The sequence below is a fragment of the Pseudochaenichthys georgianus genome, chromosome 9 (genome assembly GCF_902827115.2).
Source record: "Pseudochaenichthys georgianus chromosome 9, fPseGeo1.2, whole genome shotgun sequence".
In the NCBI taxonomy this organism is placed as follows: domain Eukaryota; kingdom Metazoa; phylum Chordata; class Actinopteri; order Perciformes; family Channichthyidae; genus Pseudochaenichthys; species Pseudochaenichthys georgianus.
The window spans coordinates 40,802,510-40,825,738 of record NC_047511.1 but is presented as its reverse complement, the minus strand read 5'-3'; the positions used below and the strand labels follow the sequence as shown (position 1 = coordinate 40,825,738).

The 23,229-nt window shown below is 43.6% G+C and overlaps 1 protein-coding gene across 5 annotated transcripts in view; it reads right to left on the bottom strand.

The window, feature by feature from the left end:
* The window catches only part of rtkna (rhotekin a), a 94,322-nt gene that overhangs the window by 2,443 nt on the left and 68,650 nt on the right, over nucleotides 1-23,229 (bottom strand). For 3 of the 5 annotated variants that reach the window (XM_034090655.1, XM_034090657.2, XM_034090658.2), the window contains exons 2-10: nucleotides 9,433-9,694; nucleotides 7,649-7,702; nucleotides 4,926-5,043; nucleotides 4,209-4,433; nucleotides 3,608-3,702; nucleotides 2,636-2,742; nucleotides 2,240-2,371; nucleotides 1,085-1,250; nucleotides 855-959 (exon numbers count right to left, since the gene is read on the bottom strand). In XM_034090655.1, coding sequence (XP_033946546.1) covers nucleotides 855-959; nucleotides 1,085-1,250; nucleotides 2,240-2,371; nucleotides 2,636-2,742; nucleotides 3,608-3,702; nucleotides 4,209-4,433; nucleotides 4,926-5,043; nucleotides 7,649-7,702; nucleotides 9,433-9,694 — 1,264 coding nt within the window. Of the gene's footprint in view, nucleotides 1-156; nucleotides 258-854; nucleotides 960-1,084; nucleotides 1,251-2,239; nucleotides 2,372-2,635; nucleotides 2,743-3,607; nucleotides 3,703-4,208; nucleotides 4,434-4,925; nucleotides 5,044-7,648; nucleotides 7,703-9,432; nucleotides 9,695-23,229 lie in introns of those variants that run through there. The other 2 variants (XM_034090661.2, XM_034090656.1) reach the window with 2 other exon arrangements.

The following is a 23,229-nucleotide window of genomic DNA, read 5'->3' as shown; positions in this document are numbered from 1 at the left end:
GAGAAGAAGAAGAAGAAAAATATGCTTTGATATTTTTGTTAAGTTATTTTCCAATGATGAATGAAACAAATATCCTGTCCTTTAATGTTTTGCAGTAAATCCTGGACTGCAACATTTACCACAACATCGTTTACATGGAGCCCTACTCCTGTTACTTCACCTGTCGTTGTAATAGGACGAGAGCAGAGCGCGAATCTCAGCAGACACAGCGTTATCCTGCAGCAGAAGACCCTCAGAGGAGGGCGTGGCAAGAGGGGCTGCCAGGGCGGGGGGGGGGGGGGGTTAGGAAAACCGAGAGGGAACAGGGAGCGAGAGAGAAAGGGTGGAGAGGATAGGAGGTGTGCAACAGGTGGAGTTAAGTGTGTGTGTTGAGGGTGGCGGGAGACATCGATAAGGGTTTATTGTTTATTAAGGAAATGAATGTTATGGCAAGATGAGAGAAAAGAAATCACTCAAGGATAGTTGATGAAAAACGTGGCGTTGATTATACATATTTATGAGGACACGGGGAAATAATAAAAGGACAAAAGGAGCGATGGATTCAGGACACACGAGGACAATTGGAAAGGACAAAGAGGAACAGAGAAAGAGAAGACAGACAGTCAGCGTGTCAGAGATAAGATTCGATTCTACAGAAGTCAGGCCGCAGAGTGTGAGGTCGAGATATCGGAGCGGAACATTTTATTATGACAGCATCTCACATGCACAGACTGAAAGGAATTAAAGCTACACACAGGCATGCAATGCAGACGCTTTCTCTCCCTGCCTCAACGTTTACGTTTTCTTATTTTATCGACTAAAATAATCCTTTTTTATTTCATATTCACAATGACATTATCACAGTGAAATCTTACCCATTTCGTGATAGAGCGAGCCTTGTTTTGGTGTGACGGGAGTCGGTTTCCTTGGCGATGGCAGTTCAATTTTCATTAAGTCATCACAGCACTGTTTCCATTGGCCTGTATTATGAAGAAAAACAGATGTTAACGAACCAAGCGACAACAAGATATGGGAACCTTTATGTAGCTATGGTTACCGTGAGTTACTGTATTCACACGCTCCCCATGTTAAAGCAAACACTTACTCATGTCGTAGAAATGCTGCCAAAAGGCCTCCATCCACCGGTGTGTGTCCTCGCGGCTGTCTGACGTCAGTGTGTGTGTAACCTCCTCACCTCCGTACTGGTTACTGATACAGATGTTCTGAACTTTACTTTGAGGGTCTTTCTCTGACGCACGTATTCTGGTCTCCTGAAAAAACGGGCGACAAAGAATACAATCATCGGATACAAAATGACTACAATCACGAATGAATGCCAGCACTCCAAAATGAACTCAATTATGCACCGCAACAAGTGATCATTACAGCAATTGTAGATGTGAGACTCCACTGGAAATAAGCCCCTGACTAATAAGCCGCTAATTAGCCCTCTTCCAATCCATTTCCCTTCTGCAATTATCCAACACAAGGTGCAGACTCCCAATTCCCACATCCTCGTTCTATTCCAAATGTGTCCAAGTGTGTTTTTGACCACTAGATGGCAGTGTTGTTCCATTCATCACCCCTCGCTCACTCTTAATAAGAGACAACGGACTCCTGACTACAGACGCCTCTGACCTGTCTGACTTGGCTTCAGGTCAGCTGTGAGATCAGGGTCAGAAAAGGACTGAGTGAGTCACCACGGGAGGAATGGGAAGGCCCACGGGCATCAACACAGACACAGGAAGTAAGATGATCAAGGACCCATGTTGTTCATATTTGTAAAATCGGGACGAGGGATGAAAGAAATATGATTAGTAGTCGGATGAGCCTGAAAACGGTGTCTTACTGACGGTTTGCAAAGACTGGAGAACACCCTGAACAAATCTCATTTTAAAATCTTCAAAGCCTTTTATCTGGAGATGCTCTTTTCAAGTCTTGCTGAACTTTTTACACAGTTACACCTGAAAGCTGAGAGCCAGTTTCCACCTCTTGGCTTTCAAGCAGCTCTACATTGGGTTACGAGGGGATGAGTTCCTTGCTGAAAGGCACTTTAATAGCACTTAGTTACTAAGAGAAGAGATCGTTTTTTCTTGGCTCATGGTCTACCAGCTGGCTAGAGACTCAAATTGGCAGCAAATCACAAGTCCATACCTTTCCATCTTTGCTACTGATGCCTTAAGCGTAAAACAAAACAACTCTATTGGTTTTTGTAAGTCGGGATCAACCTCAGGTATTTTGTTGTGCTTCCATTGCTGACCTTGTTGATGGCGATGGTGAAAGCTGGCTCGACGTTAGCCTCCACATCTTCTTGCCGGTGGTAGCAGAAAAGGCTTGTTCCTTTTAGTACGCCGTACACTTTTGTCCAACTCTGAGGTTCACCTCCCAACTGCTGCGAGGGGGAGAAAAAGATCAGTCATGTGTGGAGTGAAAGACATGGAGAGAATCAGCAAGAGAAGCGAGGAGGAGGAGGAGGAGGAGGAGGAGGAGGAGGAGGAGGAGGAGGAGGAGGAGGAGGAGGAGGAGGAGGAGGAGGAGGAGGAGGAGGAGGAGGAGGAGGAGGAGGAAGAAATAAAGACAGAAATAAACCAGGACAAAAGCCAAACACTCTTCAAACCCTGAGAGGGATATTTCCCCTTCACACCTGCCAACTTACCTTCACTTTCAAACATCCACTCATCATCTGTCGGGTCATGCAGTGAGGCTGAGCTGCGAAGCGACAACACATGCTGCCATAGAGCGGCAGCCAATAGGAACACTCCTCTACAGGGAAGAGAAGAGATGGGCAAAAATAAACACCATAAATAAATACAATATTCCCACGTGATATTGAAAACCCACACAAACATGTATACTCATGTGCATCCACACACACACACACACCATGTATACATCACTTCAGGGGACATTACATTGACTTACATGCATTTCCTGGAGACTTATCCTAACCTAATCCTAACCAAGTCTTCACCCTCAAATTAATGACACACACACACACACACACACACACACACACACACACACACACACACACACACACACACACACACACACACACACACACACACACACACACACACACACACACACACACACACACACACACCACACACACACACACACACACACACACACACACACACACACACACACACACACACACACACACACACACACACACACACACACACACACACACACACACACACACACAGAGAGGACAGGGTGTAAATGACTGGCAGCTGCAGGGAGTGTTCATGAAGTGCAGCAATGAAACTTTACTGCAAGCTGAAGGGCCAATGAATAAAAGACTAGGGGCCTGTCTGTCGGAGGGGTCCGGGCCCTTGTTAGCACACATCATTACACAGCAGACACCTCACCAGAGCAGTCTTTATAACTTTGACCTTGGCAATGGCTGTCTGTCAGAGAACATGGGGGGGGGACAGAGACAAAGAGGAAGTAGAAGAAGAAGAAGGGGGAGGAGGAAGTGTACACTTGGTTTAAGGGAAGTTATTAGAGTGCTGAGTGAGACGGTGACGAGTGAAGCACAAAGAAGAGACAGATGGCGGATTTGGCAGAGAGAAGAGAAAGATGGAGAGGCGACAGATTGATGGAGGCTGCCACTCACCGTTGCCTGAGATGGTGAGGTCATGTGTGCGAAAACTGTCCTGGATGTGTGACAGCGACATGGTGGTATGAGCTAACAGGTGGTACTTAGGACCCCTGCCAACACACAAGAGAAGGAATACAGATTAATGTTTTGGTTTGAGCATCCATTTTCTCAAAACAACTCCATTAAGTATTGTTGTGTCTGAAATAAACATTATTTCACTCTTTATTCTCTCCTTCTTTTTAGTTTGAATGCAGCTTGTCTCCTTAGTGTTGCATAACAACCACCTCATCAGTATCCAGTTTTCATATTTGGTAAAAAACATTACCAAACATTTTCTCCCCGGTCCACCTTCGCCACAGTCCAGTCTGTCCTTTTCTTTCCTTAACATCACCCCGTATTCTCTTCAGTCCCTCCATCACGTCTATTATCTTTGGTGCGTATTTCCTGCAGTCCAAATGGATATTTCCCTATAATTCTTAACGCCCAGTTTAAGTTACTGTGCCATATTCTGAGTCTTGATTTTACCACATCCTCTCTCCTTTTTCCTCACCTTCCTTTCTGGCATGAAATGTTCTTAATCTTCTCTCCTAGTCCCAGATGTGTGTTTTAAACTTACGGTACAGAGGGAACTGGCAGAAGCAGAGGAGTTGCCCCCCCGTTGCCAACAGGACTACACGGCCCAGGCTCCATGGCCGACCTGAACTTCTTCCCCGCCGATCTGCCCAGCGACGAGCTCAGTTTGCTGGCTAGCTTCCTGGGCGTGCTCCCTGCTGAGTAGTCGTCTTCTGAGCAGCAGCTGTACAGCTCCACACGCATCTCAAAACCAGGGTTGGCTTCACTACTGCCAATCAGAATCAGAATACCTTTACATTGTTACAGCAGAAAAGATCCAAAGACAGCTTAATGTTAACTAAGAAGCATGCATACAAAAGTGTTCAAGATAAACCAATTATAATACAAAAAAAGTTACACAATTTACAAAGTGCACATCCTGTAACAGTTCTGAGGATTTAGCAGCTAGGTATATAACGGCATATATATTGCACAAGGATTCACACATGAGGAACATTACATTGTTGCAATAATTAGAGTTATTGCAGAGGATTATTTTACTCTACAGTATTTCATTTCAATTCTGTTTAATGTTCTATTTATTAGTCTTATTCTTAACTTGAACCATTTTGTCAACTAAACTATTTGATGTATTTTATTGTTAAGTATTTCATATGTTGCATTGTTTTTGGAGACATAACAATTTAATTGACAAAACCACGCTGTAGCTTTTGCACACATGACAAATAATGGCTCGAATCCTTTGAGATGGATGACTTACAATACGATGGTGTTGTCGAAGCAGATATCGGTGAGCGTCCGGTCCACTATCACCATGTCGGTGTCAAAGATCTCTCCTCCGAGCTGCACCAGGCAGAACACTGCGCACCGATGAAGCTCTACAAAGGGAAGGTGGGTGGAAAGAAAGAAAGTTAGAAAACAAACCTGTGATTTATGTCAAGAGATTTCATTCAGTTGCATCACTTGAAAACTACCTTTCAGCTTCAAACACTATCATCGCGGAGATCTCAGTAAACAACATGTTTACCCCGAAGGCTACAGAGGGCTTATGACCTGAGCAGTTAAAGGTTGAAACAAGAGTGGCTCGTCCACCTGGCTGGCAAACACTTCCACTGTTGTTAGTTTCACTTCAGCGATCTTAATGACCAGCTGTGCAAAGAATGACCATGAAGTATTGTTCGCTTGCTTTGTAGTTAAAACTGAGTCCCCTGGTTTTAATGTTACAGTAGCCAATGAGTTGAAATAATAAAATATATAGTGTAGTATATAATGACCCAGTTTAGCACTTATATGCTTCCCTGTTTATGGCACAATGACACTTAATATTCACAGTCGTTATTCCAACATTGTAAAGAAACGATCTCAGGAAATAGGCATTGTAAAAAGCTGTAAAACCCTTTTTTGGGCAAGCTCACTAGGATGATGGTCAATTCCTGTGCAGAAACCATGACATTTATCATCAAAGTAAGACTTATATTCAAAAAATGATGTTGTATTTAAAAAAAATGTGGCACCTCTTAGTCTACTATCATTGTTACTATCACCAATTCCTTTTGCCTCACATTTAACATTACAACTGAAAAGGCTCCTACCTATATGCTTCCTTGTGCATGGCACATTGACACTTAAAGGTGGGGTGTGTCATCGTGGAGAAACCAGCTCGAGTGCGCTAGAATTTGAAACTACGCAGCCGAAATAAATCTGCCCCTTCCTTCAGACTTCCTCACAGAGCCCCTCCTCCAACACACACGAACGCGCACATGACCAATGAGGGCACGAGATAAATTTGTGCCCCGATGGAAGGCTGACAGGCAGGTAGGCCATCCAGTTACTTTAGCGGCCGGCTCAGATGATTGGTTGAGCTTTTTACAGCACTACGGCTTCCACAGATGACATTTATTTATTGTCAAAGCATTTAATATATTCGTTGCTATCGGGATGTTAAGAGCATTCCATGGAATATAACAAAAAGTGTATCTGAAATAAATGACATACCCCACCTTTAAGACTCACACTTGTTATTCCGAGTATGTGCTCAACGCTCTGTTTAAAAGGTGATTGAACACGTGGCAAATGGCGTGCTTTCCTCGTCCTCACCTCCTGGGCTCAGTTTATGTCTGGGTGTGCTTAATGACCTTGACTAACAGCCTCATTAAGCTTTGTTAAGAGTCTACTACCTGTCTCTTGAGTTCATTTACATGCACAGGTCATGCAGATTAATCCCGGTCTAGTTGCCAGGGGAGAGAATGAGCTCAGGGACGGTTATAATGATCGCACGGGGGATAACCCACATTGACTCTATTGAGAGGGGGAGGAGGAACAGCAAATAATCAATCTAAATATCACCATTTGCTTAATGGCAGTGCACAATTGAATGCTAATGCCATCAAAAAAACATTTATATGTGAAATGGTTCACAGCAGTACTATTACACGTAAAAAAGGAGTCCCTCGAATGCAACACAGATCTTTTCAAAATGGCTTTATAACAGAGTGATGACGTGTTTTTAGGCTAACCCAGAAGCTAGCATCGCAAGGGCTTCCTTCGACAAAAAGAAAGGGGATTTGGGGTTATTGCAGAAAATAAGTTTATGGTACTTATACACTTTGTACAGCAGGATAATCACTACATATATCACAACTTTTATGATTTTAGAAGCGTCTAATAAATTGCCAGAAAAAAATAAGCTAACACTGCTAATAGCTAAAGGCGGCTATTTAGCATGATTTCTTTTAGCAGTCTCATTTATTCACTAGATAGAAACAGCCAGTTTTTTACGACACAACAGCTTTTGACATTTAGAAGGGGGAAATGTACTGATGCATTGTAGGCGGTATAACAACATTAAATGTCTCTTACGCTTGTGTTAACCACAGACCTTTTGTCAGGCATGTAACCAAATAAATCACATTAAAAAATAAGTCGACTTTGAGATAAAGGGAACCAGATGTGGTAAAATTCGAACTAATTTCCATGATTTAGGACTCATTCCGGCATGCCCTTTAATGACCCAGTTTAGCACCTGTGTGCTGCTGCTTCTCAGAGCCAAGAGACAAAGCCAGCAGCCCGTGCTGAGGGCCAGCTCGTGCTGTCAGGAGTCTCTCATAGCTAGAGAAATCTGTTCCTGGAAAATATGGAGATATGTGGTAAAGCTGCAACAGATTGTAATGATCAGTTCCGGGAACTGTGCTGCATAGAATAGAGAAAATGCCATCCTGTATGGTCCGTTTGCACAGTTAAAGGGGTCAGGGGCATTTTAAAATATAACACTAAAAATCTATAGCCTATCAGTGTTTCAACCTCTAGCCAATGATAAAAGGAGATGAGTTACGAGAAATCCCACACTCACCTCTGTACAAAGCTTTTACACATCTTTGAATTAGCCATTTCATAATGTGTAAAGCTACATCAGTTCCCCATGAAGCGAATCATTAATGCTCCATCAATGACTTTCTTCACATGCATACAGAGGTGGCTGCTCACCTCCTTTGTTCTTGAAGTACTCCGTGTCTTTCCACATGAGAGGGATACGAAGATCTGTAACCACAAGAGACAAGACCGCAAAAATGTTAATCAGCCTCACTGTCAAACTCATATGTGGGCTGCACTGGCTAAAGTGTCCATAGCGAATTACTGTGTGTGTGTGCGTGTGTGTGTGTGTGTGCGTGTGTGTGTGTGTGTGTGTGTGTGTGTGTGTGTGTATGGTTTGCTCTCTAGCTGGGTACAAGACATGCAGCGGTGGACCCATGAACCTACACCCACTGTCTCACAGCTCATTAATATCATTTTGTTTACATTCTCATCACGTTCTAAAAACAACCAAAACAAGAAGAACTTAAACAAAGAAAACCCCGTCTTGGTTTCCATGGTGTGAATTATCTCTCTGCAGTGCGTCAGTGATGCAAACAGAGCAGCTCCATCATCAGTCAACCGACTGCCCGCTGTCATTTTGCAAAGCGCAGCACCGTAACTCAGCCTGTGCCTGAGAAGAGGAGCTCTGGATTGAATTGTAACATTAAAGTGAACACCGAGATCTTAATAACAGCTGGTCCATGTCGACATATACCAAATAAATACATTAAAGGTCCCCTAATATACTGTTTTTCATCAATATATTAGAGGCCTCAGATATATACAGAACATGTCTCTGATTGGCTGAAACACCAAACAGATCATTGCAGCATTACCCATAATCCCCTCTGTTTCAGCCCTGTTTCCAAAGTGCTGATTCTCTGTCTGTTACTTCAGACATTCAGACATTTGGTTACAAAGAACTCAATGGTGCTCTAGAGGAGATTCAGGTGATAAGGGGGGGGGGGGGGGGGGGGGGTTACCTTGGTTGCTGATTGGCTAATGGTTACATAAGACAACACATCGTTATGACATCATAAAGTGGCCAAAATCTGATCAGCTCATTTTCAGACAGGTTTTTATAGAAATGGATCAAAAAGAGAGAGAATCTTTGTTCCTGACACTTTCAGAGTCTCTTTCCACAGAGGGGACACATGTTGATGTAGAAGAGACATGAAGAAGAGGGGACACATGTTGATGTAGAAGAGACATGAAGAAGAGGGGACACATGTTGATGTAGAAGAGGCATGAAGAAGAGAGGACACATGTTGATGTAGAAGAGACATGAAGAAGAGGGGACACATGTTGATGTAGAAGAGACATGAGGAAGAGGGGACACATGTTGATGTAGAAGAGACATGTAGAAGAGGGGACACATGTTGATGTAGAAGAGACATGAAGAAGAGGGGACACATGTTGATGTAGAAGAGACATGAAGAAGAGGGGACACATGTTGATGTAGAAGAGGCATGAAGAAGAGAGGACACATGTTGATGTAGAAGAGACATGAAGAAGAGGGGACACATGTTGATGTAGAAGAGACATGAAGAAGAGGGGACACATGCTGATGTAGAAGAGACATGGAGAAGAGGGGACACATGTTGATGTAGAGGAGACATGAAGAAGAGGGGACACATGCTGATGTAGAAGAGACATGAAGAAGAGGGGACACATGCTGATGTAGAAGAGACATGGAGAAGAGGGGACACATGTTGATGTAGAGGAGACATGAAGAAGAGGGGACACATGTTGATGTAGAAGAGACATGAAGAAGAGGGGACACATGTTGATGTAGAAGAGACATGGAGAAGAGGGGACACATGTTGATGGAGAAGAGGGGACACATGTTGATGTAGAAGAGACATGAACAAGTGGATTTTGCAAAACAGGTGACCTTGAAGGTAAGGTTTACTCGCCTGAGATGGCTACTTTTCCCTTGCACGGGTGTCTGTCGTCCATCGCCCCTGCATCCGACGACCTCCGCGTGACCTTCTGCATGATCTGCGCCTCCTTCATCCTCTGCAGCTCCGTCATGTAGGCCATGATGCGAGTGCTGCAGGTCTGCAGGCTCTTGGACGCCTCCAGCGCCTGGTCCTTCTGAGAGCAGGCGGCCAGCAGCTTGCAGGCCCCGTCCCGCATCCGGATCTCATGGTCAATCTTTTTCTGGATGTCGCTGTCCTGCAAGGAAGAGAGATGGTGGAGAAGGGGGGGGGGGGGGGGAGTGAGGTTTAATATCCATTACATACACGCTTAAATGTCACGAAGCACAACTATTGAATATGACATTTAGGGAGCAAAGACTAATACCAGATCTAAGCACACGTTTTGCAAAACACTACACACAGCACTGTTTTCAAAATCAAGCAATCGTAAAGAAATGTAAATGATGGATTGATGTCAATGTGTTTGGCCAACGGAGAGAGACATAAGAGAAGTGCAACGGGAGGAGAGGCATGACGTCTCCCTCTTTCTGTACAGATGGCGAGAAAAAGACATCAAGAGTGTGAGACTGGAGTACTTTACAGGTTTCTCTGGGATACATTAGTGAGGTGTGTCTCGGAAAGCACTCAGGACTCTGTGTTCAGAGGTGTGTGTGTGTGTGTGTGTGTGTGTGTGTGTGTGTGTGGTGTTATGGCCAGTATTCAAACACATGGCCTTTTGCCCTCTCACCCAGGAGCCCACCCTCGCTGAGCAGACTCATAGATGCTGAATCATTTAGTGCCCCACACACACACACACACACACACACACACACACACACACACACACACACACACACACACACACACACACACACACACACACACACACACACACACACACACACACACACACACACACACACACACACACACACACCACACACACACACACACACACACCACACACACACACACACACACACACACACACACACACACACACACACACACACAAAATGAAGCTGTGGAACATGAACGTCTGCAGCCCACATGAGAGACTCCAGGCTCACACATCTAGCCGCGGTCCCTTTCATGGAACTACTTTCTCAGAGGGAAGGATAACATGTGATTAAACTAACTTTGATCTGGCTCACGCGGGGCAGATTACACTCTGCATGCTTGGTGTAGACACATGCACACACTCACAAACCTAAACACACGCAGACTGTAAAGGTTCCTCAAGCGCTCTGGCTCTGCCTCTGGGAACTCTGTCCAGAGTTTAAACAAATCTCTAAGCCCTTCTTCAGTCTGCCAGCAGAGCACACTGGTGAGTATGCTTAAACTCAAAACAGTAGACAGCAACACGAGAGGGATGAGAGAGAGCACGAAAGGGATCCGAGAATCAAACAAAGTCCAAGCAGAAGCAGAGCCGAGTTGACCTCGAGTGCTTTTGAATTGTTCATTTGCACATTCATTGCCTCGAGCTCAGAATATTGATCAGCAAGGTCGTCTTTCAGGGTACTTTGTGATTATAATGAGCAAATGATCAAATGCCGTGCAGCATCTGTAGCCCGCTGGAGTGCGTGTGCTCCTCCTCGTCTTCAGTGATACGATAACAAGCTGATGAATGCACATTCTCCACCTCTAATCTCCCTCCCTCTCCTCTAACTCGATGTCTTAGGAATTATTCTTTTGATTCAAGCTTTTATGCTTCCAGTCCTTCCGCCTTCTCTCTCCATCCGTTCCACTTCACCCTCCTCCATCGGCTTTCCTTTCTTCTCCCTCAGACCAGCTTTCTTCCTTCTACCTGTCCCTTTGTTCGCACCAGTCCATCTCTTTGTCCACAGAGGCGCAGTGGGAGAGAGATGCATGCAGCTTGCACATTAAAGTCCACATTTGGAAGCAGATTGTTCGCCTCGACGACACAGCGCTCGTCACTTGTGTTGCCTTTGATTAACCAAAGTGTTGGAACTTACTTCTTGGAATATAACCACACTCGCTCCGCATGGAGATGAACGCTAAGAGCAGAAAATCACACATTAAAGGGGCCCTGTTGTGCTTTTGCAGTTGTCCCTTTCTTCTAGTGTGTTGTATAGGTTTTTGTGCATGTCAATGGTTTGCAAAGGTAAAAATCTCTGTGTAACTCTTGCGCTTCTATTGGCTAGCTCTCCAACACATTGTATGTGATAAGCTAAGGGGCGGGACATCTCTAAGCGGTTGACCAATCACAACAGAGCCGGCCAGCTAACCAATCAGAACAGACTAGGCTCTGGTTTCAGACAGAGGGTGAAAAGAGGTGCTGCAGCACAGGCAGTATGAGAACAATAAAGTGCTTGTTGAACATTAAAGCGTGGAGACATGTCCCAGTAGACGCAGAACAAAGATGTGTGAACTTGAAATGAAGCCACACGTGTCCTCTTTAAAACTATTCTTTCAAACCTGAACACATCATTAGTAATATGTCTGGCATGCAACATAGCAGATTTCTCCACACAGCCAGAGTGAGAATTATCAGACCAAATGAGAGCATGATTGAGGGTACTTATACTGATGAAGATAATGATCAGTCTGGAGTCGTGTAAAATGTAAACTGTGGCTGTTGAACACAACGTAGCTACACAAATAAGCCTGCCATTAAAAAAAACTTTCACTGACTGAAAACCAATTACATTCTTGACTGCGGGACAAAGGAGACAGCGTCTGCACAGAGATGGATGGCAGATAACGGCTGGATGTCTGCAAAGTGGAGCATTTATTTTACAGATCAAGTGTTTGTTTATGAGAGTTAATTGGCTGAGTTGTTTTTGATTAATTAGAGTGTCTGTTTCCGCGAGAGAGAATTAGTCATTCACATTCAAAGCAGACGTGTTGATTTGTATGCAGTGAATACTTAACTGATATTCTAAGAGGGTCTTTATATCTAATACCTTATCTCATCTAAAGAAACGGTGTAAGTATCATTTATTGATCACAAATTGGGAAATCGTTTTGAAAGTAAACAAGGCATTGCACTTGAATTAGAGATAAGAAGATATAGCAAATATATTCATATTACCAATGAAATGATGGATATCTAATGTCTGCAATATAACAATGCATATAAAGAAATATACTACTACTATTACTTTTTTGATGAGTTGATTAATTGACAATAATAATGATAACAAATTAAATGTTGAAATGAATTACTATGACATCAAGTATATTACATTTGTAGAAAAAAATACATCTCAAGATCAGCTGTTTTTCAGTCTTTCATTAACTGTTGTATGTGTGTATCTTTTTCACAAAGCCTTCAGTAAAAAGCACTAAACAAACAACATTGAAAATGAAACATAAAGAAAGAAACGAGAATATTATCTTCAGCCGTTTTCTTTGAGCTGTAGTTAATATGAATTATATTGATTATGATCATTTGGTCGTGGATCTTAATGTAGTTCACTGTCCCTCGTGGGTTAATATGCTGTTTCAAACAGCCAATAAATACATTTTTAAAAAGTAGGTCAAAATAGTAAATTATAATATTGTCTTTGAAAATCTGATTAAAATAAATATGAATAACTTTCCAATCCACACATAAAAGCTGGGTATACAAATTCCTGATTGTCAGTCGTAAGGCAAATATTAGGTGTTCACTTGTAAATCAATTTAATATATTGACAGGTTTTTTTATTTATTTGTATATTTGGAGATTCGTTTTGTATTTGCAAACAATTTTTTCGAATTTGCATTTGTGAAAGATGTTTTACGTTCACAGATCAGCATACAAGGATTATGGCCCTATTCACACAAACGATATCGAGACAAATCGACCTCCATGAGTTACGCATTCTTTAAAAATACTGGCTCAGTCGGTCTAAAAATATCAGAACCGGCCCATGTCGGTCAAGTTTTTCCAGAGCGGAACAAGTGCAGGACGGCACACTCAGTGTGGAGGTATTTATGGAGGCTCTACTTCAGTCATCAGTCATCACACACACACACACACACACACACACACACACACACACACACACACACAACACACACACACACACACACACACACACACACACACACACACACACACACACACACACACACACACACACACACACACAGCACACACACACACACACACACACACACACACACACACACACACACACACACACACACACACACACACACACACACACACACACACACACACACACACACACACACACACACACACACCACACACACACACACACACACACACACACACACACACACACACACACACACACACACACACACACACACACACACACACACACACACACACACACACACACACACACACACACAGTCTGGGAGTGACCTGCTAGGAGGAGGTCCTGTATTTATAGCAGCTACATTAACAGGCTTCTCCTTCTGGGGAATCTCAGAATAGAAGACGAGCGCCTGAATCTGACTCTAATCCACACGTCTGGCTGCGTGTCGGTTAACAGAGCACTAACAACCTGACACAACCGGTCACAGTCAAAGTAAAAGATGAATACACATAGGACAACAATATTGAAATATCAGTGGAAATGTACCAGTTCACACAACTGGAGGGAGTTCTATTGGAAAAGCCTGAACATATATTTGATAAAACTCTCTCAGAAGTCTCGTTATGGTGGCAACTCCCCAGACGGCTGGAGAAAATGTGGAAATTCAAATGCAAATCATTATCATGTTGTCTGGGACTGCCCTGCTATTGAGGTATTTTGGAGAGACATACATTTATTTTATGTAATCGTTTATTTGAACGGGGACATTAATGAACACTTGAGACAAATAATGTTTCAAGTGTAAACATGCCGGATTTGAGCTAATTTCCATCCGTAGTCCCTGACATACAACATGGAAGAACATGACATTTGTAGACATAGCGAAAAATAAATACATGATATGCAAAAGAGCAATAGCAGCACACACAAGTATTTACCACATGGCAGTACACGATAGCAGCAACGACATATAAAGTGCAAGAGGAGATACAAGAGATACATAAAGTGCAAGAGGAGATGCCCCTGTGTTAAAGTGCATTTAGCGGTGAGCGCACGTCTGTTTGTTTCTCATCCATTCTTTGAGTTGACCTTTGAAGCCATTGAGAGTGGGACAATCCCGTATCTCAGTTTGGAGGCTATTCCACAACGAGCAGCCTTTAACGGAGAGGACCTTTTGTCCAAAAGTGGTCCGTCTGCGGTGGGCTTCACAGTCTCTTCTGGTTTCTGACCTAGTGCAGCGTCCAGTGTGTTTCTGTGGATGAATTCCACTAAGGGGGGGGGGGGGGGGGGGCAGTCCATGTAAACATTTATAAAAAAAAGCACATATTTTTAAAAGACTTAAAATTGTCAAAACTCAAGAAATTGTGTTTGTCAAGGATGGTACAGTGGTGGTATGAATATGGCTTTCTGTCAAACACCTTGATCGCTCTCTTGTACAGCTGTTCTATGGGTTTAAGGTTTGTGGCACAAGCAAACGAGCAGTTTGTCAAACAGTATTCAATGTGGGATAGTGTTAGGAAAATATCACTCGCCACCAGGTTGAGAATCAATAATCAGGTACTAATTTATTCTTGCAAGAAGGAGCAGAGTTAAAGTGGACCTATCATGCTATATTTGAAACATATATTGTAGGGCCATACCTATATAAAACATGTCTGTGAAGTTTGTTTTTCAAAATACCAAACAGATCATGCATTGTAGCCATGCCTCATTTCGCTCTATTTGCTCTATTCCAGCCCTGTCTTCACAAGGGCTGATTCTGTGGCAAATGAGCTGCAGCTGACCACGCCCCCCTGCAAAGGAGGGGGGCGTGGCACAAGCTTCATGTTACCATGCCGTTACCATGCCGTTACCATGCTGTTACCATGCTGTTACCATGCCACGCAACCTCTCATTCCCCTGATAGGTGGAGAGTTGCCCATATAGGCGGAGCACCCCGTTTCTGACGTCAGAACAATTTCAAATCTGGATCAGCTCCGTTGCAGCCCCGTTTTTAGAGATTTGGGTATGGAGTAAAAGAGAGAGGGTTGTGTTTCCTGACACTTGGTGAGTTCCCCGACACACCGGGGACACATATTCATGTATAAAAGACGTACAAAAGTGCATTTTGCATGATAGGTCCCCTTTAAGTCACATACAAAGGATATGGTTTAACTCACACACATGGGGTATGTTGCTCAACGGAGCAGGACAAACCATCAGGCTTATATAGTCCAAAATACGGAGATAACAACAAAGTCGTAAATCGAGGTGGCGCTAATATCATCCGCAGGTGTCGGAAAGGTGACGGGGACATCTGCGACGTCTTCTGGAAAGAGTCACGTACTTCCTTCACGCCTCATAGAAGTGAGGTATTTAGGAGACAACAAGTATGTGTCCTCTCATAAATATCAACAACCTGAAATGCCCTGCCTCCTCCCATCATTAGAAGAGGCAGCTGCAAGGTCATACACAGTGCAGACTCACACATTAAAACAACCCATAAAGAGGAGACAACTTGTATTTTCTCCAACAGATGGAATCATACAGTGGAGGTCTGACTTTTCAGCATTGACAGTTAAGAAAGGTCGAATTTGTTTAAAATTTAGCAAGTTGAATTGAATGGTATTGGATACTTTCTTAATATGTTTCTTAAAAGTCAAGTTCGAGTCCATTATGACTCCAAGATACTTGAAGTGGGGGACTCGTTCTAACTTGTAAGACATACATAATGCCTTAGAAGTTATTTTCAAAGGTCATGTGCTCATGGAGAGTAAGACTTTGTTTTTTGGACTCATACCTGAAGAATGAACACAAAAAAGACAAATATTAATTAAATCTGTTGCTCGTGGCAAGTAAAAAAGCTCTTACAAGGAGGTGGTTATCACCCGATAGCCGAACTTTAAGCGCATGGATGGATGGATATTACAATGGAAATTTACAAAATGGAGAGGATAACATCATCTGTCAATCACAAACTGGAACTATTTGTGTCACGATGGAGAAAGTGGACTGATTTCGTAAAACCTCATCGGCCAGATTTTATTTTTTACAAACGTATGATTTTACTGTGGAGTCCTGATCACTCCCTAATGTTCGTACTTTTTACTGTTTTCATTTGATCTTTGTGTAAAAAAAGAAAAGGCATTTCGGACAGACAAATGTAAGATGTACAATTAGTATGTCTTGAAAAAACTCTGTCTAATTGTCTGCTGCAAAATGTCAATAGAAAATATATGACAAAAACATATATGAATACAATAGGCAACACAAATGTCTAGAATAGAGGATGAACCCATTTTCCCTTTCATTATCTATCACACAGGCATATATAACTCTATACGCAGATGTGGTCACATTGATTTCCTTAGTGTGTAAAGAGTGGCAGGTGTTTGACCAGTGGGCATTGCCAGAAGGGCTGCTTGTCTCGGAGTGTGGACGGCAGCCAGAGACAGGGTGAAGGAAGGGGGGATTGGCGACGGGGCTGCAGTGCATGCTGGGTATCAAGCAGCAACACAGAGGCGAGGCGGTGCTGTCTTAGAAAACAAGAGGAGACTCGAGGGAAAGAGAAGAATAAAAGGAGACGTGGGCTGACAGGGCGCAAGGTCTGAGTGTGAGAGGCAGTTGGGAGAAAAGAAAGAGACAAAAACAGGAAGTGGGAGAAAAGGAAGAAGGAATGGGGTGTAAGGTGGCGTCAGGTGCTGGACGTTCAAGAGAAGACAATAATGATGGGAAAGTATCAAAAGTGTTGGCAAAAGAGAGGAGGCCATCAGGAAATGAAGAGAGAGTGTTTGGCATCAGAGAGAGAGGCGATGGGTTCATTATCAGCAAATCTGCTGCCGAGGTAAAGAAGCATGCAGCAAATGTAAATGAGCAGGCGTGGAAATAATTGGGAGAGATAGCGACTTTCCAAACTTGACAGTAACGGCTAAAGACGGAAAGCTTCTTAATTACTTTCCGGCAATTAACTTTGAAAGATGGATATGACCGAATACAGATTCCTAGCATGATGTTTAAGGACAGTAACCGCATACCCAGCCCTATTAGTGTTCTTCTTACGTTGTCTAGTTAGATACAGATGGTGGAGTGGGTCGGTCCATAATCACAGAGCAATACGTGTCCACATGCTTAGGCGTCGTCAAGCAAGAAAACACAAGTAAAGCATAGTTGTATGAAGCAGTAATAGTCAATAGTGATATTTGAATTAGGGCTGAGCGATTATCCAATATAGTTTTAGTTTTTTAGTTTAGTCAATTTATTGAACATGTCAGAAACAAAAAAATATAACAATAATATATATATTCTCTTTTTTTCATTCAGATTAATAATTATAACAAAGTACCAAAAAAAATAATAATAACGAACAAAAAAAAATACAAAAAAAAAAATGTTCAATATAAACATGTCTTCCATTGGATTATATCCTGATGGAACCGTACGTCAAGATGTTATGGAACAAAATAACACCAGATATTAACTTGAACTCTCAGAAAGAGGCAGGTTTAATGTTGTATCATTATTCATGTGATAAACACTCCAGCTTCTCCACACTTTAAGCTTCAGGACACCAGAAGTACAGCCCACTTGCAACCCACATTTTGGTTAAAGTAAATTGTGAGTATCGTTCAACAGCAGTGTGCAGGGTTTCCTTAATCTGTTCAGCAAATGTTTTCAAATCTGCGTGCCTAAACCCCAACATTCTGCTTATGGAAATACCCAAGTGTAGTCAAATCAAACTATTGCCAGTGCATAACTGGAAATATGTATTTATTTCTCTTTAAACTATTATGTTAATTTTGCACTGAGGTTCAAAACAATCTGAGAAAAAGTCCAGGACCTTATCAAGCATTTAATTCACACGTAAAAATGGGTGTTAAACTGTGGTTAATTCATAATCTATTCTACACCATTTACTTCTCTAACGCCCTCTATCAGGATGTACGATTGTGGCTATCATGCCCAGCCCCGCTTCACACACCAATACATGTGCTACCCCCTCTGTAGGACACACAGCACATGCATAATGCCCATGTAACCTTTCAGCAGGTCATGTGATGCCTCAGTGGAGACCAGATGGTCACTTCCTGTCACCTCTCTGTCCCCGTCTGTCTGCGTGTGTTGATCCTCACTTGTGTGTCTTTGGGTGTGATCTCAGTGACACCACCAACACACAGCTACACAAACACACACACACACACACACACACACACACGCTGGTTTGGGGATTTGACGCCGCCGCAGATGGTGTGTAATGGCTTGTTTACGATGCGTTGTTCTGCATGAGTAGGCTTTCCTGTACTGCACACTGACCCCTCGACCTCTGACCTCTATCCCTGAGCAGACCAGACGGCTGCAGCTCGGGCTCGGTCCTTAGGGTGAGGTTTAACACACAAATGAGGATGTATGCCGGCTGTGTACAATAGGGTGGTGCAGGGATGAGTGTTGCTAGGGTTCACTCGACAAAAAGCAATCCGATTGTTCAATTGAATTTCGGTACATTGCCGAAAATAATCTCCGTATCAAACAACCCTTTATGATGCTGACAGTACATGTTTTGTTCAGCAGGATAATCTCCACACATTACCACCACTTTCTGACTTAGTAAAAAGCTAACGTGAGGCTATAAAGGAACAACATCATGGTCACAAGGCTACACGTCGCCATCGCTAAGCTAACGGCGGCTAATTGTTTGGAGTGATGACGTTTAGTCGTCTTCAGACGTTCGTCAGTGGGGTATTTCTTTTCCTCAGCTTGTGTTAACAGCTGACCTTTTTCTAGGCCTCTGAACAGGGCCGGCCCTCCCTACAGGTCGATCACGCAGACTGCGTGGGGCCTCACCTTGCGGAGGGGCCTCACCTTGCGGAGGGGGCCTCAACTGAGCCGAAAATGATAAGGGCCTCATCATATAACTTTGCGTGGGCCCTCGTGTTGGCCAGGGACGGCCCTGCCTCTAAAACAAAAACCCGTTCAGAAGCTGTTGACTTGGAGAAAAGGGAAGTGATGCAATGCTACTGTCCGGGTTGTAGGACTCATTCCTGCACCACTCTTTAAACGTTGCTCTGAAAATGCATCCTCCAGCTAAAGGCTATTCCTCTCTCCACTATAAAACCATGCCACCTTTTCTTATTTGCTGAATCTGAGGTTGTTCTTCTTTTCAATCTGGCTGCAGCTGACTGGCTGAAAAGAGAGAGTAGGATAACTGTAGAGAACAACAACAGCAGGACTCAAACACACCCTGACACAGAGGGAAACGTCTGGCCAAATCTCACACACACACACACACACACACACACACACAAATCGTCATGACCACAGCTCTTAGGATTGACACGAATGTTCTCCGTCTCTATTTCACACACACACACACACACACACACACACACACACACACACACACACACACACACACACCCACCCACACACCCACACACCCTGACCACTCCCAATGCGTCGGGACTTCACTGACCAAACTGCCGGCTTTCAATTAGCCAGCCACAACTATGTGCCTCGCCTTCCTCTCCAACCTCTTCCGCTGCTTTCCCTCCCTCTCCCTCTCTCCCTCACACACCCAGAGGATGGAGAGGTTGAGAGTGCAAGAAAGAGTTTGAGATAAATGGATAGAGAAAGAAAAAAATCAATGGCAAATAAGCTGAGAGGGTTAGAGGATGAGAGAAAAGGAAAAGTGAGAATGAAGATACAAGTAGAGGAACGAGGGAGGAGGAATGGATAGAATATAAATGCATGGATGAAGTTGTGATATAATGACTGGGATGTGAGGGGAGAAAGTCACTCATGCCCTCAGACACTTAAAAAAGCACAGATTAAAAGAAATTGCTGAACAGTAAAGTACTTAAGTTCTATACTTAAGTAATTGTTGTAGTGGCCAAAATCCCGAAAGGTTTTTCTTGTAACCTTCACCTCAACAGTTAATGTTCTCGGCCACATGTAGAGCTTGGGCCTCGGAAGCAGTGTCAGACTCGCAGTACAAAAACCACTGGACGTTTCTGTTGCTCTTGAAGGTTTATTTCCAGGTAAAACATAAAACAAAATACGAAAACAATATTGAACATAAACTTAAACATCAGATCCTAATAATCCGTTTTCTACTCAGCTTAAGGTTGCGTCTGCGTGTCAATGACGGTATTGCTGCTGCCTGCTGCCCTGCCGTCACACACCGCACCTCCAACTTAAAGCCTTAGCCCCGCCCCCTTCACCTGAGCCCTGCTGCCCTCTCACTGAAACAGAAAAATGCATTAATCAAGGTTCCAAATAAATCAAAACAAAATAAACTTAAATGCGGCTCCTACACACCGGCCCCTAATTGTTCTCTCAGAATCAATTACTCAAATTAGCAACAAGGGAGCCGTAAAACGACCAACAAATAATGACTTTATACAAATAAAGTATATACATTACATCCCTTATTGATGTTTAAGGAAGACCTATTGTTCTTCCGTCTCCAGGAGGCGGCACAGCTTAGCTATGGGCCTATCGATAATGGAGGTTTTCGTCTGGAGCTTCACTGTACGGGTCAGACCTCTTGCATCAGGCTTGGTCTCCAGTACTCTGCCTAATGGCCACGACCCCAGTGGAGCAGTTGGGTCAACTACCAGAACGACATCTCCAACGCTAAAGTTTTTCCTCACTGTGTTCCATTTCGGTCTCTCTTGGAGCAGCAGAAGGTATTCCTGTGTCCATCTATGCCAGAACAGATCCGCCATGTACTGGACCTGCTTCCAGCGGCGCCTGACATAGAGGTCAGATCTCTGAAACGTTCCCGGAGGTAGGATAGGTTGCGTTTTTAGCAGGAGGATGTGATTGGGAGTCAGTGGTTCCAGGTCGTGCGGATCGGAGGACACGGTGGAGAGAGGACGGTTATTGAGGATGGACTCTACCTCGCAGAAGATGGTTTGTAGGCCTTCATCGTCGAGGGTTTGCTGATGGAGAGTGGAGGTCAGCACCTGGCGGACAGATCTTATGAGTCTTTCCCAGACTCCACCATAATGTGAGGCCGCCGGTGGATTGAAACTCCACTGGATTCCTTCTGGGTGCAAAGCGCCTTGGATTTTCCCTTCGTTTAGTGAACTCATGGCCTTTTTGAGCTCAGTGTGGGCACCCACCAGGTTTGTACCGTTGTCCGATCTGATATGCTTAACCTGACCTCTCCTGCAAACAAATCTTCTCAGAGCATGAATACATGAGTCTGTGTCTAACGAGTAAGCCACCTCCAGATGTACAGCTCTGCTACTCATGCAGGTAAACAGGGCTCCATACCGTTTAACCATACTCCTTCCTCGCTTCACTTTAAGCGGTCCAAAATAGTCCAATCCGACGTTGGTGAAAGGAGGGAGGTCAGGTAGGATTCTTTCTTGTGGCAAATCGGCCATTTTCTGCTCACCTGTCTTGCCTCTCACACGCCTACACACAACACACTTCCTTGCTGCTGAGTTTCCCTTTAAAACCCAGTACTTTTTACGGAGCTCTGAAAGCATGTAGTTTCTCCCGCTGTGTCCAGAGCGTTCATGGATGTGTCGTAGTAGGAGATCTGAAGTGTGAGCATCTTTGGGCAGAATATAAGGGTGCTTGGTCTCATCAGGCATTGCAGATCTGTGTAGGCGGCCGCCTACTCATGATGCCTTCATCCAGTATAGGGTCGAGCCTACAGATCTTACTGCTCTTCTGCACTCTAAATGGAGCGGTTTCCAGCGCTGCCATTTCCACTGAGAAGGATTGCTTTTGAATATAGGTGATGACTGACCTCTCTGCCTGTGAGAGGTCTTCCACTGTGAGGAGCTGTCCACCAAGTGTGGACCTGAAAGCACTTAGGTCAGTGCTCACCTTTTGGCTGCTCAAGCGGGTGGTGATGGGACCTGAGGAAAGCTCTTTACGCTTTTTGGCAGTCAACATCAGAGCATTCTTCACCTTGAGGTACCATGCCACTGCTTTAAGCAGCCTCTTCCAGTCAGAGAAGTATGAAAGAAGACGGTCTGTGGGAGTTTCAATGATTGCCACTGTTGTGAATACAGCAGCGTTTTTCCTGACCTCTGGGTCATTTTGCAACAATGGCTCGGAGGTCAATGATTTTTCCACAGGCCAACTTTCCTCTGGCTTCCATAGGAACTCTGGGGCATGTATCCATCTTTTTTGCTGCATGAATTTGACTGCACTCAATCCTCTCGAGGCGTCATCAGCAGCATTTTACTTTAGTATTTCCATTTGATCCTACTTCTACTCCACTAACATTTGGAAGCATTGTACTTTCAAATCACTACATTTATTTGACAAGATTATTTACTTTACCGTTTCATATAAAATGTACATCTTTGTATCAATTATGATATAATGTTATAGATTAAGATGCCTGGCAGTGCAGAGTCAGTAAAGTCAGATCCTTCACCGGCTCCAAAATGTAAATGATTATGATCAAATGAATGCATCAAAGATTATAATCCAAATATATAATCAAATGTATTTCTAAAATGGCCATTCTGCATAAATAGTAATTGTATTTGTTGTACTTCAGTATATTTGGATGCCAGTACTTTTTACATTTTGAATGCCAGACTTTAAGTTAACAGAGTATTTGATTGATTGAAGTGAAAAAGCGGAATACTTCTGGCCATGGAGATCCAACACATTGCGTGAATATCAGGGCGAAAACAGGCAACCCGCTCTAAAACAATGATCTAATTCATCAAACAACGTCCCTACAGTGTCCGGGAGTCCAGCTGCTGCTGGGCACAACAACAGTGAAGGGAACTGGTGTGGTACTGGTCAGGGAAGACAGAAAGAG